Source organism: Carlito syrichta, unplaced genomic scaffold (assembly GCF_000164805.1).
Source record: "Carlito syrichta isolate Samal-C Ts95f unplaced genomic scaffold, Tarsius_syrichta-2.0.1 Scaffold310619, whole genome shotgun sequence".
Classification (NCBI taxonomy): Eukaryota; Metazoa; Chordata; class Mammalia; order Primates; family Tarsiidae; genus Carlito; species Carlito syrichta.
The window spans coordinates 441581-460230 of NW_007254715.1; the positions used below are offsets into that span (position 1 = coordinate 441581).

At 36.0% G+C, this 18650-nt stretch overlaps 1 protein-coding gene across 8 annotated transcripts in view; it reads right to left on the reverse strand.

The window, feature by feature from the left end:
• Positions 1-6363: 6363 nt before the first annotated feature.
• The window catches only part of ESRRG (estrogen related receptor gamma), a 442062-nt gene continuing 429775 nt past the window's right edge, over positions 6364-18650 (reverse strand). For all 8 annotated transcript variants that reach the window (XM_008068383.2, XM_021717735.1, XM_021717732.1 and 5 more), the window contains one exon: positions 6364-10268. In XM_008068383.2, the coding sequence (XP_008066574.1) occupies positions 10024-10268 (245 nt within the window). In that variant the 3' untranslated portion in view covers positions 6364-10023. The remainder of the gene's footprint in view (positions 10269-18650) is intronic.

An 18650-nucleotide genomic window follows, 5' to 3' on the forward strand; every position in this document is an offset into this window, starting at 1 on the left:
GTGCGCCTGTAGTTCTAGCTACTTGGAAGACTGAAGCGGAAGGATCACCGGAGCCCAGCAGGTCGAGGGTGCGGTAGCCGGGAGCGGCCACTGCACTCCAGTCTGGGCGACAGAGTGAGACTCCAACTCAAAAAAAAAAAAGAAAGAAAAAGAGAGAGAGAGAAAGAGAGAGAGAGAGAGAGAGAGAGAGAGAGAGAGAGAAACAAAGCAGGAGGGATCACACTTCCAGACTTCAAACTTTACTATAAGGCTACAGTAATCAAAACAGCCTGGTATTGGTATAAGAACAGGCATATAGACCAACAGAACAGCATAGAGATTCTGGAAGCAAAGCCTCAATTCCTCAACCAACTCATCTTTGACAAAGCCTCCAACAACAACACCGAGGAGAGGAGAACCTATTTAGTAAATGGTGCTGGGAAAACAGGCTGATCACATGCAGAAGATTGAAACAGGACCACTGCCTATCACTGTACACAAAAATTGACTCTAAATGAATCAAAGACCCAAATGTAAACCTCAAACTATAAGAATCTTAGAAAATGCAGGAGACACCCTTATGGAAATTGGAACTGGCAACTAATTCCTGATCAGAACCCTAAGTGCCCATATCATAAGAACTAACATTGACAGATGGTACCTCATCAAACTGATGAGTTTGTGCAAAGCAAAAGAAACTGCCAAGAGAGCAGGGAGACAGCCCACAGAATGAGAGAAATATTTGCCAACTGTATATCTGACAAAGGCCTAACATCTAGGATCTACAAAGAACTCAAACGTGCCTAAAGGAAAAAAGACAAACAGCCCGTTAAAAAGTGGGTAAAAGACATGAATAGACACCTCTCAAAAGAAGATATATGGGCAGCCACCAGACACAGGAAAAAGTGCTCAGCCTCACTAATCATCAGAGAAAAGCAAATCAAAACCACATTGAGATACACCTAACCTCAGTAAGAATGGCCATCATTAATAAAACAAGCAACAACAGATGCTGACGAGGTTGTGGAGAACAAGGAACGCTTCTACGTTTTTCAAGGATTCACAAGGGGACCCAGTAGATAAAGGAATAAAGGTGACACGAAAGAATGAGATAGTATTCCTTGATCCAAGCAACAGAATGAATTTATTCTGTTTCACATATCCAAAATAAGAAAAAGTATGTATTTTCTATTATTCATTTTCAAGAAACTGTTCAGTACAGGGCTAGTGTTTAAGATACTAGGCTCAAGAGTTAGACAAACTGAATTCAAATATAACTGAATCATGTTCTAACTATATGGCCCTTGAGCAAGTGATTTAATTTCCCTGAGTCTCCGTTTCTTCAGGTATAAAATGGAGATATTAATAGTACTTAAATTTTATAATGTATTCAAGGAATTTAGCATTGTGCCCAGCACACAGTTAGGGTCATGCCTGGTTTCTGGTCAAACCTACATTGTCATCAACCTGACTCTGTACTACTTCAGTGTTGTCCTCTCAAGAGAAGCTCCCAAAGCTGCCTACTATGCATCTGGATCCCAAATACGTATATTCCTTCCCACTCCCACCCCCACTGTCCCACCTCCCCACCCCAACCCATTCTCACCCCTAACCTAATGGCTTTTTCTCCTAGTTTCAGTTAGATTATCTTGGAAGTCTATCTAGCCTCTCTTGGGGAAGAAAAAAAAAAAGAAGAAAGAAATTGAATTTTCAATGTATTGACCTTTTAAAAATTAGATATTTCCAAAATTATCTAATTTAATCATAAAACAATCCTTTGATAGTATATTTACACCCCAGTTTATCTAAGCAGAATAGACTTCACTAGTAGAACATCACACAGTAGGTTAGTGGCAGAACCTGATTTGAACCCATGCATCACAAGACTCAGAGTTCGTGTTTGTAACTAATATGGTGCACTGTTTCTCTTTATCACTTTTTTCTGTATATTTTAGCACTACAAAGCTATATTTGTTGATTGATTTTTGAGACAGGACCTTGCTGTGTCGTTCAGGCTAGAGCACAGTGATATAATCATAGCTCATTGCAGCCTTGACTCCCTAAACTCAGGTGATCCTCCCATTTCAGCCTCCCAAGTAGTTAAGACTACAGGCACACATCATCATGTCTGGCTAATATTACTGATTGATTGATTGATTATAGAGGTCTCACTATGTTGCCCAGATTGATCTTGAACTCCTGTCCTCAAGTACTCCTCCTGTCTCAGCCTCCCAAAGCACTGGGATTACAGGCGTGAACTGCCTCAGCAGCCTCATAAAATTGTATTAAACCAAAACAGATAAGTCATGTTCATAGAAGCCCTTGTGTGTAAAAACATATGTATATGAATTACTTAATACCCAGCCCAGAAATTACTCTCAACTACATATTTATTTCTGTGGAAGAAGAGTTTTTTTCTATACTTAAGTTAAAATTATAGACTATATTTCTTGTTGTGATTTATAAGCATTAGTAAAGTTAATACATTAGGGATGATCAATTCATTTTGTTTACAGAAGGAAGACTCAGGGAAAGTAAAACTCAAGTGGAATTTGTTTTTGTTTTTTAAATCTGAGATATTATTATAAAAATTCCTGCAGGGTAGTTTTTTTTTTAAAACATCAATCTTTAGTATTTTTCATTTGTGATGATATGAAATCACATATTTTAAAGGGAAAAAAGCCAACACTTGTATATAGTTATAGACCTCATTTTGGAAACTTCTCTTATGACTTTTCTATGTTGGTTTGGAAAAACAGCAGACAGTTCTTCACTTCCCAGCAAAACTGTGAAATGGGACTGAACGTGGCAGATTGAATTGGAATGTAAATAGTGTGATTTAATGCTCCTGCTAGTCTGAAATACTTTCCTGCTAGGTCCTTTTAAAGACCCCTCCCAAAAGTTCATTTGCATTATCTAAGCTCAGTTCTCCAAAATTCAGCCTATTATGACACGCTCAGGTCCCTATTATTTTCACAAAGCTAACAGGCTTTTTTTCCCCCCCAAAGTCCAGTTCTAATTCGACTGCATGCAACAAAATGTGTATAGACTAAAACTTTGCTGTTTTGGGATCCTTTGTCAAAGTTGCAGTATGGAGACCTCTGGAAAAATTATAGAAATAATTCCATATACTCCAGGACATTCTTTTCAATTCCTTTAAAAAATAATACTGTATCTTATGATCTCACTCATAATTGAACCTTGAACAACTATTGTAATACTATAAGAAAGGGATTGGCATTAGTGGGAATCTGCCTGGAGAAGAGGGGCACACCTCATCAACAAGGGTATCTGCATAATGAACATTTGTATACCTAACCCTGAATTGTGCCCCACATTTTAAAATAAAAAAATTAAAATTAAAAAAATAATAATATTGTAAAAGATATATTATCCTTAAAGAATATTTTAACTCATGGCTGTGCCATCTCGACTATCTTTTTTTTTTTCAATTTATACTTACATACACCTTTGGTTTATGATCTTAAATCTAAAATTATTTCTTACTTGGCACAAAGTTTCTCATGCTCAAAATTCTGTGTCATGTTATGCTGACACATTAGCATATTGGTCCTTTTTTTTAAGATTCTACAACTGATGAAATAGTTAATTATTAATCTGGCTGGTATCTGTAATGAAAAAGGGAATTGTTCTTGCTTTTAGGCCACGGACTCAGTATGCAAATCTCTTGTGTGGTGGCAATCATAATATTCCCGCAGCTATGGTGTCACCTATTGTAATTTTTCTGCTAATAAACAAATTTGAACTAGCTAGGAATCCTAAATTTTGAGACTAGTTGTTTATCTGAAATATACTCCAGAGAAATAGTAATGCAGTTCTGCTTTGAATTTAATTTAAACAGAAACAGGCAAAACAAATCTCTATAGAGGATATTTGACAATAATAAAATATTTCTCCCAGCGGGTGAGCTAGTAGAAATTGTATTGTTGCAATCCAAGCTCACGTTTCAGTAGGTCATTACCATCATAACAAGCCCTTGGACCAACTGGCATGGACATGCAACATTGAGCCCCTGATGGTCACATTATTTCAGACCTTTAACTTCATGAAGAACAAGACAAATACTCCTGGGAAAGGAGGATTATATTTTGAAATTCTTTTCTTTTCTATTTGGTTTCATAATAAGATGCAACATGCAATCAATCTACTGTTTCCTGTTTCATTTTGTTTTTTCCACAGTACCAAGGGGCAGGAGAAGCCAGACTTAGACATTTGAAAGGGCCAGGCACGCTGACCTGGAACTACTCATTTAGTACGTAAACCTTTGTGGATGAAACAAACACCTCAAGCATACATCTCCTTTTCTTTCTTTTTTTTCAGGTTAATCACAAGTTAGATTTTATAATGAGCAAAATGCACCTAAAATTTTTGTAGCCCCCCAAGAATGGAGTATTCTATCTTACTTCTCACTATCACTGAAATCAGCAACTTGGTATATATAGGTAGGTATCAGGAATAATTCCAAGAAAACAAAATTTTCTGATTTTGTTGCTCTTTTGTTTTTTTAGTAGGGAAACACAGGTATCTTGAACCACACCTAAATTAATTTCAAAGAACATTGATGAATCAAACAAGCAAGACAAAAAAAAAAAAAAAAGGATTGTGAGATATTCTGCACACAAGTTTTTGAGCCACCTTCTCTGTTTTTATACGGGCTATAACCAGAAGATGTGACTTGGGAGTCATCAAACAAAATGTCTTCTCCATGTGTTTTGGAGAGGTCAAAACAATCAAAGCGTATTTCACTGGTTTGTGAGGGAAAAAAAATCAAATATTTTTGTATTTTTAAAAAAATTCTAAAACATTGACAAATGTCAAGAGCCAATGTATAGAAGTTTTTGGTTTTTAAAAACATTCCTGTCTTATGTGAGAAAGGTATAAAAATTTAAAGCAACGGTTTTCCATCCTGTCTTCACATAGAATCACCTGGAGATCTTTCCTAAGTATTTCAAAGCCCAGGCCACACCTCTGGTCAGTGAAACTACAATCTCTGTGGGTGGCACATGTGCATCATGAATTTCTGACACTCCCAGGTGGTTCCAATATGCAAACAAGTTTAAAAACCACTGATTTAAAACAAATGCTTATAAACAACTAGTGAAAATAAAAGTGATCCCTTAAATATATACCCAATTTGTAAGAGCTACTTGTTGTTTATATATTGAAAAATGCAACATGCTGAAATGTCAAATCTACTTTATTTTCTCTTACACCTGAGGTATCCATGATAAATATGTCAGTGCTAGAAAAGTTGCCCTGTAACAATTCAAATTATTTTAAAAAACCAAAAGAATCCTTATACGAGTTCTTAAAAGTCTGTATATGTGTGTAACCCATATTGAAGATTTCAGCTTGATTTGTCCTTTTAGGATTGTATCTTGCATTGTTTCAGTCCCACCCACTTTGAAAATATCAAAAAGTAAAACATGTCTGATTCTATGTTGAGCTGCTGCCACTCGAAGCGCATTAAAATAGAAGATGGTGCTGAACTATCCCACTAGCAAGTGCATCTTAGTGATTTAGGTAATCTTCCGCCCCTAAAACCGATTCAGTTTGGTGGCCTTTTTGTCATCAGCTTGCTTCTCCAGAGAACCAGCCACTTCTGAAAGGTGAGAAATATGGTGGGCAAACACAATGACAAAACACCCTCAAAATACTCAGAGAAGTCAAGAAAGCACATATTAGCACTTTGGTGATGGCTCCAGGAGGGTCCAGTGGAAGCTGCAGCTTGACCCTGAGCAGCAAGGGCTGTAACCTCTCTGAGTGTAAAAAGGCAAGGGGAAGGCATTTGCTGTCAGCAATGCTGTTTAACTCTCTGGAATTTGAAGACAGCTCCCCCTCCTAATTCACACAGATCTCTAAAATGTTACCGTTGACTTCCCATTCAGGAAATCTGGTCAGCAACTTCACTGCTGCTCCCCACAGGCTGCAGCTTGCTGATGAGCTTGCTGCGAGTGCATGATTTAATTGTTGGTAGAGGAAAATAATAGGTATCTCTAGCAGGTTTTAATACGATCTTAAAATAGGGGGAAAGTTTTCTGTTATGACATTGACATAGAGGCGATGATTTTGAGTAATGCAGGATGATGTGGAGATGCTTTAAGATTAAATAAGAGCTATATAAAGGCTTGTCAGAATGAATTCTAATGTGCCATGAGACACTTTGCATACTCTTAAATATGCAAAATGTCTCTTGGCACCATAGAATTCATTCTGACAAGCCTTTATATAGCTCTTATTTAAACTCCTACTTTATTTTTAGGAAACAGGTACTCAGAGATACTCTTTGAATGGAAGCAACAAAGAACAATGTTTATTGATTTTGTTCTTTGGTGGGGGGAAAAAAGAAACACAATACAAAAGAGCAGTCAAAAGTGGAAGCTTGTTTAATATTGCTCTACCATCATCCTGAAAGGCATAATAATTTGAGTTACACGTCTGAACTGATTGGAGTTACAGAATCATATCTCCTTTTTGCATTTAACAATATATACAATATAAAATAAATACATTTACACAAATGGACATTTGCTGGAGCACACAGTATGGTACACATCACAAAAATATACAATTGATTGCTTTACAGATGTGAAGCCCATCTACAGCTATAGACATGGTTTTATTATTATTATTATTATTATTATTTTTACTACTGGCTATAATGCAACTCCTGGATTATTATAAGCAGTTTAAATTTTTTGTCCTTTTACGATCTTTGCACATAAGACTGCCATAAAATGTTTTCCTAGGCAGGTAAACACAGACACTTAAATAATTAAAATACAATCACCAACACTCATTTTCTCTTCTATAAGAAAAATAGCAGTTTTAAATTTTTTATATCTTTTATGTTATCATTTAAATGCAAAATAGTGGAATAAATACAACAATCTGATCTGATTGAAACACAAGTGTAACTACAAGGAGTCACACAATCATATTGCTTTAAATAAGAACAAACCTAAAAGAAGCAAAATAAAAATTAAAATCATTTGGCTAAAACATACACCTTTATAACTTTCCAAAACTTCACATTAAGTAAATGGTCTTGCTTGAAACTTGAAAAAAAGTTCCTCGAGCGAGGTTTAAGATGAGCATTTACCCTAAAGCCCGTGCAGTTCTTTTAGATCTACGTTTTAGTTTTATTTCCTATTTGTGAGATACTTAACTCTTTTGTAATGCTGAGAGTCACTTAAACTGAAAACTAAAAATCGTATCTTGTTCTTTTAGCATATCTCCATCTCATGTTTTCAGTTGATTGGCTCTTATTTCTGAAGCCCAAGTACTTTAATGTGATACAGTGAAAACAATGTATATATTGTATATAGTTTATTTATATATAGTGTAGTTGAATAGTAGCAACTTAAACCCTGCACAAACTTTCTGGAAAATAATCTTTTTAAACACTTACATATATAAATAATCTTATAGAATCAGCACCTTTTTTTTCCCAGGAGTTGTATTTTCTGTTGTTATTTTTAAAGGGATGTGCCAATTTCTGAACTCCTATCACAGCTATAAATTTCAAGTTATTGACCATCTGAATGAATTGCTAATGATGATTTATCTAGAATCACACTACAGTCACTTCTCTACTGAGAAACCACAATCTACAATATAGTCCCATATAGCTAATGATAGATACACAGTATTCCTAGCACTGGGCTGATGAAACATCAACCCAAGGTATTTTGTTTAAAGCACACAAAATAGCAATAGTTTTGGAAACGAGTCCGCACCAAAAAGTTTTGCAACAACACAGAGCGAGTTAATAACAACATCTGAGAGATGATTGAGTGAAAGCCATATATATACAGCATTTAAAAATTAGACTTATCTATATTCTTGAAATATTCAAAGTTTTATTTCTAAGCTATACATTGGTATTCTATAATAAACCATTAGAGAAATTATTCCTTGTTTTGAAAATATTATTATGATTTTGATGTGTATCTGTTCATAATGAATACTTGTTTGGAGTTTCACTCTCTTATTATTATTAGGAAGAACCTTATTACTGGTAAGGAATAGAATATACTACTGTAGTCTCCTGAGGAATTGTACATCCAATATTGTCTCTAATTCTACCCTGTGTCTAAAAGCACACACCACAAGAATCCAAACACCACAAGAACAAGACAACAGTCTTTGAATGCAACATAAAATTCAGAAAAGCACAGCAAACATGAAACATTGAAAAGCTGAACTACATTTCTTTTGTTTGTTAGGATTACAATTTTAATTACATCTGTGTACATAGAATAAGACTGTTCACATAGTACAGGGAGCAGCTACTAACACTGGTCCATTGGTATAGCATTTGATGGAGGTTACTGTTTATTGGTTATTCAGCGACTGTAGATTTCGGGGGCATCTAATTGATTTCTTCATTAGATTACACCTCTTAACAGTCTTGAACCTGACTGACTTTCATGCTGTGACAATACTGGTTGAAAAGCACATATATTGGTTTAGCTCTTGGTAAAAACTGCAGATTAATTTAAACAAACATTCCTAAATGAATAAACTCATATGGATTAGGTTTTAGAATTTGGTCAGGCGTCTGCTGTCTTTGATGATTTTATGTTTTAAAATTCTGGCATTTGCCTTATTGCCTCTTAAGTGAATACTGGCTCACAGCTCCTTCTGAGACAAGGTCTGTAACTCTGCAAACAGGCAGTATCTCATTCCTAACCACCGTGGCAGCTAGAAATCATATGGCAACTGTACCTCCCAGGTAAAGAGGTGCATTCCTGATCATTCTACAGATCTGTATTCCATGTGCAGTGTTTATATATGTGACTACTCAGAGTCACTGTAGGTGTAATCTAATCCTTTGTGTCAGTGAACATTTAGGCAAACTGGAGCTCATGTTAAGAAATTGATGTTTGGGACCAGACTGGCACACAACATAAATTGCATCCGTGATAATATGCACCTTCCCTTCAACTATTGCTTGAGTAAGTTAAATTCCCATATTAATAAATGGCTGAAAAGTGGTAAAGCTGGTACAAAAAAATCTCCATTTGTAAGAAGAAACAAAACATTTTTAAAAATCTTCCTTCAGGATTCATTTGTCCTTCATTATTGTTCATAATTGTTCAAAGCCAGCACAAAATTGCAGTATTCTTATTTCTCTTTAGTATTGCATGAATGAATAAAGCTTAAACTATTCCCTGAAAAAGTTACATAGTAGCTAAACTAACAAATACCTGGAAGACTTGAAAAAACAATTAAGGAATCAAATGGCTGTAACTGATCTAGATGGAAAAGCAATGATAAGAAGCAGCCGATGCAACGTTGCTTAAGTTGTCTAATTAGAGGCTGCTCCCATGAAATCTAATACTGCACTCAGTCAATTCGCTTATGTTGCACGGTACTTTAGGTACGTTGGTGCTCTCTCTTTGATTCCTTAGTCATTGGGGACGGCATGGTTCACAATAAGTTCACTGGTATCCATATTATGGATCTCCATCCTTTGGCAGGGCTGGCTTCCATTTTTCTTCAGTTAGAGACCTCTTTTAAAGTTCAGCAGCAGAAGGAAGAGGAGAAGGAGAGGAGAAGGAGAGGACGAGGAGAGGGGAGGAGAGAAGACGAGAGGAGAGGAATTTTTTTTTACAACTAAAGCTATTTAATTTTTAGAAAAAAAGGGAGAATGAGAAAAGACAAGGAGAGAGCAGCAGAAAAAAAAGAAGGCAAGAAGGCAGGCAGAAAGGAAATAAAGGAGAGAGGGAACTAGTAGAAGGAAGCCAAGAAATGAGGGAAGGGGAAAGAAAGGAGGGGGCGAAGAAGCAACATGAGGGGGGAAAGGAGAATAGAAGATGTCAGAGAAAGTAGAAAGAAATTCATCAGGACGATATGGCGGAATCTGAAAGCTGCTTCATAGTCTTGCTGCTAAATTATCAGTGCAGTCTTTATTGATTTTTGATGTTGTTAACTAAACTCTAAGTTTCTTCGACATCACTCTTGGGTTTATTTTCCCTTTTTCAACGTGCAGGATGGAAAGGCCCAGGAAGCTTTTAGTCAGACCTTGGCCTCTAGCATTTCCAAAAAAAGTTTGTGCATGGGAACTTTGCCTTCTAGTTTGATGTTGTAGAAATGCTGCACGGCCTTGGTGGAGGTCTGCCTCAGGAGCGGCAGCGTCATCAGCATCTTGCCAGCTCGGCGAGGGTCTTCCATGTGCTGGCCAGCCTCATAATCCTGCAGGGCCTCGTGCAAGACGTCCTGAAGCTTCTGAACGGCTTCAACATCTTCTATGTGCATGGAGTCTACACAACAAAGCAAAAGATATAAATAATTAGATTAATGAAAATAAACTTCTGTAGTTAGAGTTATAAAATTAGAGTTATTAGATGACAGGTATTAATCCTGAACTTCTCTAAGTGTGAAGCTGTGATTCATTCAGAGTCTCACGTTTCTACAATCGCTGTTTTTCCACCTCTAAATTTCCCTACAGTCGATAATTTCTCATGCTGGTGTAGAACATGGGAATTATTACAAAAGGTCTATTATTTAAAATGTGTGTCTGTTCCTCTTAAGGCTGAGCAAGAGAAGGCTTTACAATCTTGACCATTTTATTCATTGCCTTATTCATATATTTATTCATTCATTCAACAATTATGGAAGACCATCTATTCAGAGAATTATTCTAAGTGCCGTGTGAGGTAAAGTTATTTAAAATTCTGATCTTGCCTGAAAAACGCCAATATTTCCCAAAGGGGGAAAAAATGTTGATGACTAAGATCTTAAGAACTCCACGCAAATACACTGAATCTAACACTAGACAGAAATTACAACTAATTCGTTATCCTTTTAGGATTTTTAATGTGCTAGTAGTAGTTCATTAAAGCATCCTTACATATTCTACTTCCCTGCTGAAAAACAAGTGGTGTCTTTAGATCATTGAGTTCTGAAATATTTTTCATGTTTGTGAAGGTGAACTTTGCCCTTAAGTGACTAATTTGAAAATCTAATTCAATCAAGCAAAGAAAGGGTTAACAAGGTTGCCACAATTATTCTTGTGAGAAATGTGAGATGTGGGAGAAAAAAAATAAAAGTTACAGCTCTAGCTCTAAAGCAGACACTTAATTATATACAAGTTTGAATCATTTAGCACGTTTTATTGATTCTGATGACAGTTTATCTGTTAATTACACATAATGGAGTCTTTGGGGGATTCTTCATGTTTAATAATTCTAGTTCTCTGAGAATGCTGGCTCTAAGATGTATGTAGTTAGCCTAATCTTTCATACAATTCAAATATAGATCACATGAACAAAAAGGGAGGAAATATAATTTAAAATCAAGTGGCTAAATACACAATAAGAAATATGGTGAAGTAATTATAGATGGATATAATCAGTAATATGTTTTTAAAACTTCCTTGTATTTTGTTTATTGCTTTTTTCATTTATATTCTCATTTTGAATCATTTCACCACATATTGGTAAAATGACCATCATTTACATTAGGTAGCTAATGACACATTTAAAAGAACTTTAAGTAATCTGGAATACAGTTGCTTATTAGTATTTACTGCTCAAGACTTAATTTCTGTCTAGTAGAGCCAACAAGAGGAATTCTTCAAAGTGGAAAACAGTACTGATAGTGGTGCCCTGGAGCGGGACTCAAGACAGTCTCCAGTATACACCAGGCCCTTCCCTGTGGCTTGTTCCACCTAGCTTCTCTCCAGTCTGGTTCCTCTCAGCATGGCAATCTTATCCACTTCCCATGGTGCCGTCTCTTAGAAACAAACACACACAATATCATTTCTGAAATTGTCTAAGTAATGTCAGTGACAAAAAAGCAGTCATGGAGATGATGACAACATGCTCTAATTTTTTTTCTTTCTATTTTGCACTTAAATGCTCTTGGAAGGGAAAATGGGAGGCATGAACACACACTAATGGTGAGTCTCCAGGTATACAAGATTGCAGTAAGGACCTTGTATGTAAGGGAATGGAGATGCAGTGAACTTACCCAGTCTCTCCTAGGACTAAAGGTTAGCTCTCTACATGAAAACAGAGGGGAATAGATGGATGGGAAAATAGGAATTATGCTCTGTAGAGATACACAAAATTAAAACAAAATAACTATTTATCAACTTGTCAATAAAAAAGCAATAAATTTACTGTTTAATAAGCACCTATTTTTGGTGAACTGGCCCCAGAAGGCAGGTGGCATTGGTAATAAGTGTCAGATTCAGACTTAAACCAGGTTTCTTTTATTCAAATTATGCTGCTAGAATGTATAACACTGAACATGACATTCTCTTAGGAAAAACATGAGATGAAATTGTCCTTTGAGCTCATCTCTTTCAATTTTCATTTTCATCAGCAATTTCTTACAATATTCCTAATAATGACATTTCCAGTTGTGTGTGAAATATGTAGTGTATTCTACTTGACAAAGAATAGAATTAATTATTAGAAATGTCTTTATTGGCTGGGAGTGGTTGCTCACACCTGTAATCCTAATACTTTGGAAAGCTGAGATGGGAGGATTGCTTGAGTCCAGGGGTTCGAGACCAAACCTGAGCAACACAGCAAGAGCTCATGTCTATCAAAAAAAAAGAAGAAGAAGAAGAAGAAAGAAAGAAACAACAAAAAAAAAAGAAATAGCTGACTGTGGTGGTACACGCCTGTAGACCCAGCTACTCAGGAGGCTGAGGTGGAAGGATCAAGCTCAGGAAGTCCCGGCTGTGGTGATCATGCCATTGCACTCCAGCTTGGGCGAGCCTTGAGATTCCAACAAAAGCAAGCAAGCAAGAAATAAATGTCTTCTTCATATTTTCTCAAATCTGTCTCCAAATTCCATCCTCGGGTCCTGCTTCTAACTACTTGAACACTTGAACAATACAGGATAAATTATCTTTTTTTACATGGCATATCTTTAAGTGCTTGAAGTCAGTTACACATTTACCTCAGCCCCCACCCCAAGTCTTGCCTTTCGCACTCCTCTAGCCCGGCAGGAGATATATTATAGGATGTCATGGGAAATGAGGCGAGGACAAATAGCAGAGAGATATGGTCACAAACAGCAATTAAGACTTCAAACTATTCTTTAAAGGCTGTGATTTAGCTTGAGAGATTTAAAAATGATTTAATCAAATTACTATGATAATTTAACTTCCCATTTACAGAAAAGATTCTAACTCATTTTAACTTTACCCATTCTCGGATTTGCTAATACTTTAAATGCAAACTCACTAAATCTGAACTATTTAATTAGACCATGATTCAGCTGGCAGACTGCTGAAGAAAATATTAATCTCCATTAGGGATCCTAGTTCAAGTTCTAGCTCTGTGGCTTTAATCTCTGTTTTGTTCTTTTGGCTAAGTTTACACATTGATGCCAGGCTCAATAGAACAGACATTAATTTATATAATTATTTAGCTTTCATTGTTGGTACTGGTTTCTTTTTACCTATGGTTTGAAGGAAATAGTCCTAGTATTTGTGCAAATGGGAACTAGCTAAACTTAATGGAGATTATTGGTTTATAAATTAACTAGACAGGGTTAGGCTGCACATTAAAAACGTGGGGTGAGCTCTTAAAAAATTGAACACTCGGTCCAAGCCCAAAACTACTAAATCGGAATATTGGGGCTGGATCCAGGAGATCAGTATTGGTAAAAATCTAAGTGATTCTACTGGCATGTCAGGGTTGAGACCTACTAAACTAGACAATAAGAAAAACAAATGCTAGTCTAAAAAATATTAAGCTTTCAAATGACAGCCAGAGTGCAAATGACACATTTACTACTGTCTATATGCTAAGTTTCAACAGCTAATAAAAAATAGAACCCTAGCCGGACTTGGTGGCTCAGCCTGTAATCCCGCACCTTTGGGAGGCTGAGGTGAGTGGATTGCCTGAGTCTGCGGGTTCGAGACCCGCCTGAGCAGCGAAACCTCATCTCTACAATAAATCAAAAATCAGCCGGGCATGGTAGCGCGTGCCTGTAGTTCCAGCTAGGAAGGCTGAGGTGGAAGGATCGCCGGAGCCCAGCAGGTCGAGGCTGCGGTGGCCGGGAGCGACCACTGCACTCTAGTCTGGGCGACAGAGTGACACTCCAACTCAAAAAAAAAAAAAAAAAAAAGAACTCTTTTGTAATTTCCAACATTTTATTCTGTGAAGGGGATCCTCAAGGAACTGTTAGGCTCAAGATCATTTACTTTGGGAAAATAGCTAGATATCTTTACATTTACAGTTACAGATTCAATGAAATTTCGAGCCATTGCAAAAAAGGTTTTATTTTTATACCTTACTTTGAATAAAACACTGTCTTTTCTATGATGAAAAATATTAATAATTGCAGACATGGACATAGCTACTCCAGAATTTCAGAATTTCTATTTGGGATTTGTCTTTTGTCTTCAGGGTTCATAGCGCATTCTTGGCAAGACATTCTCAATAGTGCCAAGTCTCATTCTAAGGCTGGAACTGAATGTTTAATACAAACATAAGTATATACAGAGTCAAGTCTATCCCATAATATAAACCAACACTCAGAGTAACTTTTTTTCTGGAACATGAGTGTTGATTCTCTTTGATGTTTGTAAATTGCCTACATGAAGAGGTAAGGGCATGGCCAATGCAACTCTCTCCAATCATTAAAGGAATAAAACAAATGATGGAAAGAACAGAGAAGTGAGCAAAAGTCTATTTTCTAAAAGGTAATTTGTGTTTCAAAATTTCTGATTTAATATATGAGAAGTCTCAGAGAGCGATCACTTAGGTAGCAATCAGCTAGGGCACTGAGGAGCACTGGTCACAAGGCAAATTGGCTCTTGAATTACATAGATGGTAAAAATTTTCTCTGAATCTGTGCATACTCATCACACACACACACACACACACACACACACACACACACACACACACACCCCCTGTGAGGTCTATGTATGTTGGTGTTCCTAGATCTGCCTATTGAAGAAGTCTAGAAGAGTATCAACAAAGCCACACAGGAAGGCACCTATAGCACCCAGGCTGTAATCTGACTCTAAGTTCCAACCATTAAATATTTAAAAATGAATATGGAACATCTTGTCACACTAAATAGGACCTACAACTAGTAGTTCATTCAAAAGGATTCAAGAAGCCAACCTAAAGAAGTTCCACTGACAAAAATGTGACAAATTCTTTGAGCTTCAAAGGATTATAATTACAATTGATTGCAATCCATTAAATATACCTGAATAATGTGTTTTTCACATTAGAAAAGAGGACACCAATTATTTATGCTGAAACTGGTAAATAGAGAAATGATCAAGCATTTATACTACTTTTCCTATATGAACTATATTACTAGTAACCACATAAGAGATAAGAGAAACATATATTCCAACTACTGAGTGAAAAAATACAAAGGAAAAGACAATGCTACAAATCACCTTTCTGCCATCCCCAGTGGTTAATGAATTTAGGTAACGAATACTAACTAACATCACAAAAAAAAGAGCAACAACCAGACATTATGTGCCTCCCAATGAACAACACACCACCTGTAGGTACCAAAGGACTAGAACCTGAGCCTGATTAAATCTCTGGATCCAGTGGCCAATTTTCACAAAATGTAAAAGGCAGAGGAACCTAATGAACTGCACCCAAAATATGCAATTTTCAAAACCCAGACTTTCAGAAAACTTGATTACTAAATGTCCTGGTATCTTCAACAGATACATTGTAAGAAAATGAAATTGAAGGCAGAACTTTAGAGATTTAAAAATTCATACGATTTTTTTTGGAAATAAACAAGACTAATTTGTAGTAAATAAGGATACACATTTAGAAATAAACCCACAATAAAATACAAGGAAGTGATGACTATAAAAGTCAGGATAGGATAGCGGTTACTTTTGTGGGAATGGAAGTGGCTTAGATAAGGTCAAGACACCTGGAGGAGTTTCTGGACTACTTTGCAAAGTTTTATGACTTGGCCTGAAAAAGGCCCCAAAGACATCCAGGTTCTAGTCTCTGGAACCTGTGAGTGTTATTTTATATGGCAAAACGAACTTTGTAGATGTTATTAAATTAAGGATCTTGATACGGGATAGTATCCTGAATTATCCAGGTGGGCCCTTGATGGAAACAAAAATGTCCTTAAAACAAAGGGAAGCAAAAGAAGAAGAAGAAGGCAATGTTAACCTAGAGGTAAAATGCTACACTGCTGGCTTTAAAGATGGAGGAAGGTGCCCTGAGTCAAGGAATGGAAGCTGGAAAAGCAAGGAAACTGATTCTCCTCTAGAGCCTCTAGAGGGAGTGCAGCCCTGTGGACACCTTGTCTTACCCCTAGAGAAACTGATTGACTTCTGACCTCTAGAACTGTGAGAAAATAAACTGTTTAAAGTCATGGAGCTGTGATAATTTGTATAGGAAACGAACGTACTCATTAAGTTATACATCTGTATGGCTCTTTATTTGTATTTTCCTTTGCATTAAGATGGTGAGAGAAATAGACAGTGAGAAACTTCTGGTGGAATGCTCTCTTCTAGAAAGGAGTGATAAATAAAGGCTGTAGAAACATGTAGTGGAAATACCAAAGGAAGCTGTTCACAATCAAGTAGGGAATTGGATCAACAAAACTTTTCTCTTCCAATCCAGATAAGTTGCGATTCTAACATTGGAAACAGTGATTTTATGTTCAACCATGGTGAACAGAATAGAACTTCCCATTTTACAGCTTTCTATTAAGACATACTTAGTTTTTTAGGAGGATTGTTTTCCTTATTTTTTGCTCTGCCTAAAAAGCCTCCTTCTCCCACATCTATACCAGCCATACAAATCGCTCTTACTGTATTTATATAATAATGTTGACCCACAGAAAACTTCCACGGTCATAGTTTGTTTCCACCTGGATTTCCTTACAAATCCCAAATTACTGTTAATGGGATTTCCCTGCTAGGTCTATCCTGTTTCCTTATAATTATTTAAAGTCTTCACTCTCTCTCCATTTCTTATGCTTTTCCAGGAGCTTTCTATACACACACACAAACACACACACACAAGCTTTCTTTATATACAGGCTTACACACACACACACACACACACACACACACACACACACCTAATTTTTTTTTTTAATTTTAAAGATGAGGGGTACTACTTGTGTTTAGGTATACAATTGGTCATTATACAGATAAAGTTTGGGCCTCATTTTGGTCCCTACTTCACCTGGTTTGAGATCAGGTACCCTTACTGATGAAGTGTGTCTCCCTCCCTCCCCTGGCAGTTTCCCACTAATGCCAATCCCTTTTTTATAGTATTATGATAATTCTAACTCCTTTTACTAGGAGTGGTGAAGAAAACCACAATATACTAGATAACTGAATGCTGATACCAACTTGGTTAGTGAAAAGTTCAACCTTTTACAATATCATAGATGATCTGTACAATGCTAATGACCTTTTGTAACAAATAGCTCATTATCTTAAGATCTGTAAATGAAAATAGTGTTATATAATTGTCATTCCCTGGAAATAAGCTTCTGCAGAGTATTTTATGGGTTTATTATTCAAGTTGGAAGTGCAAATATTTCCTATACTACGCCAAGGCAAAGTGATCATTACAGCAAGAAAAGAAACATTTAAGAACTAGATTTTATTTTTTAACTAAAAATCTGCAATATCATAATATGTTTAAAATTTAAGATTTGCAATGCATTTTAAAAACGCACTTCACAAATGTAATTTAAAATAAAATTAAAATAATTCAAACAGTGATAGCAGGCATGAGTAAAAACCAAAGAGAAGTAGACTAGGAGATAGTTATAATTTTATTATTTACTTAATAGCATTAATTATGGTTTGATCTAGGTACAAGTTAGGAATAAAGATCTACCTGCTATAAAGAAAACCTACATATATTCATTTCTCATAAAATGCAATTTTATTTCTCATAAAATGCAATTTCATAGCAAATATTTCATCTCCAATTCTGTTTGTCACCTTCCTGGGTAGTTTTATAGTACTGTAACTCCAAGAAAATGCAAAATAAAGAAAGTGGGCACAAAATTCTAAATTTAATTAAACATACTAATTTAGGTTCCTAAATGTGAAATTGTAATAGCTGAAGTCTTCTGTGCTGGCTCTTTTAAAGACATAGTATATAATTATTTGTGAAATATACATAGCTTATTGATAGCAAGGGACAGAAGGTCCAACCCTCTGCCTCACAGTAGCCACATATCTTTATCAGCTCATTTCAGATACGTGTAAAATGATATTGGACACGTCTACCTCACAGGCATGTTGTGAGAATCAAATAAGATTTAAAAATGAAATGCCTACAGAAATATTCTGAAAAAGCATAATCTCTTGACCAGCAGCTAAAACTACTTATGAAATATCAACTCAGCAAATTTAGTCAAAATTTCAGTAAAGTTGGCCGAGGGCCCAGTTTCACCTTATATTCACAAACACACATACATACACACATTTCATATATATATATTTAGTTTCATATATACACACACACAAACACACACATGTGTGGGTGTTTGTATGTATGAAATCAAATTAATTTAGGGGATATGAGACAGTATTTAATTCACCTGTCTTATTTTGCAGATGAGAAAAGTTATGTAGCTAAGCCACGTATTCTTTAAAAAAAAGTGACATTTGGAATTAGAGGAAAAAATTATCTTTTTAGGCA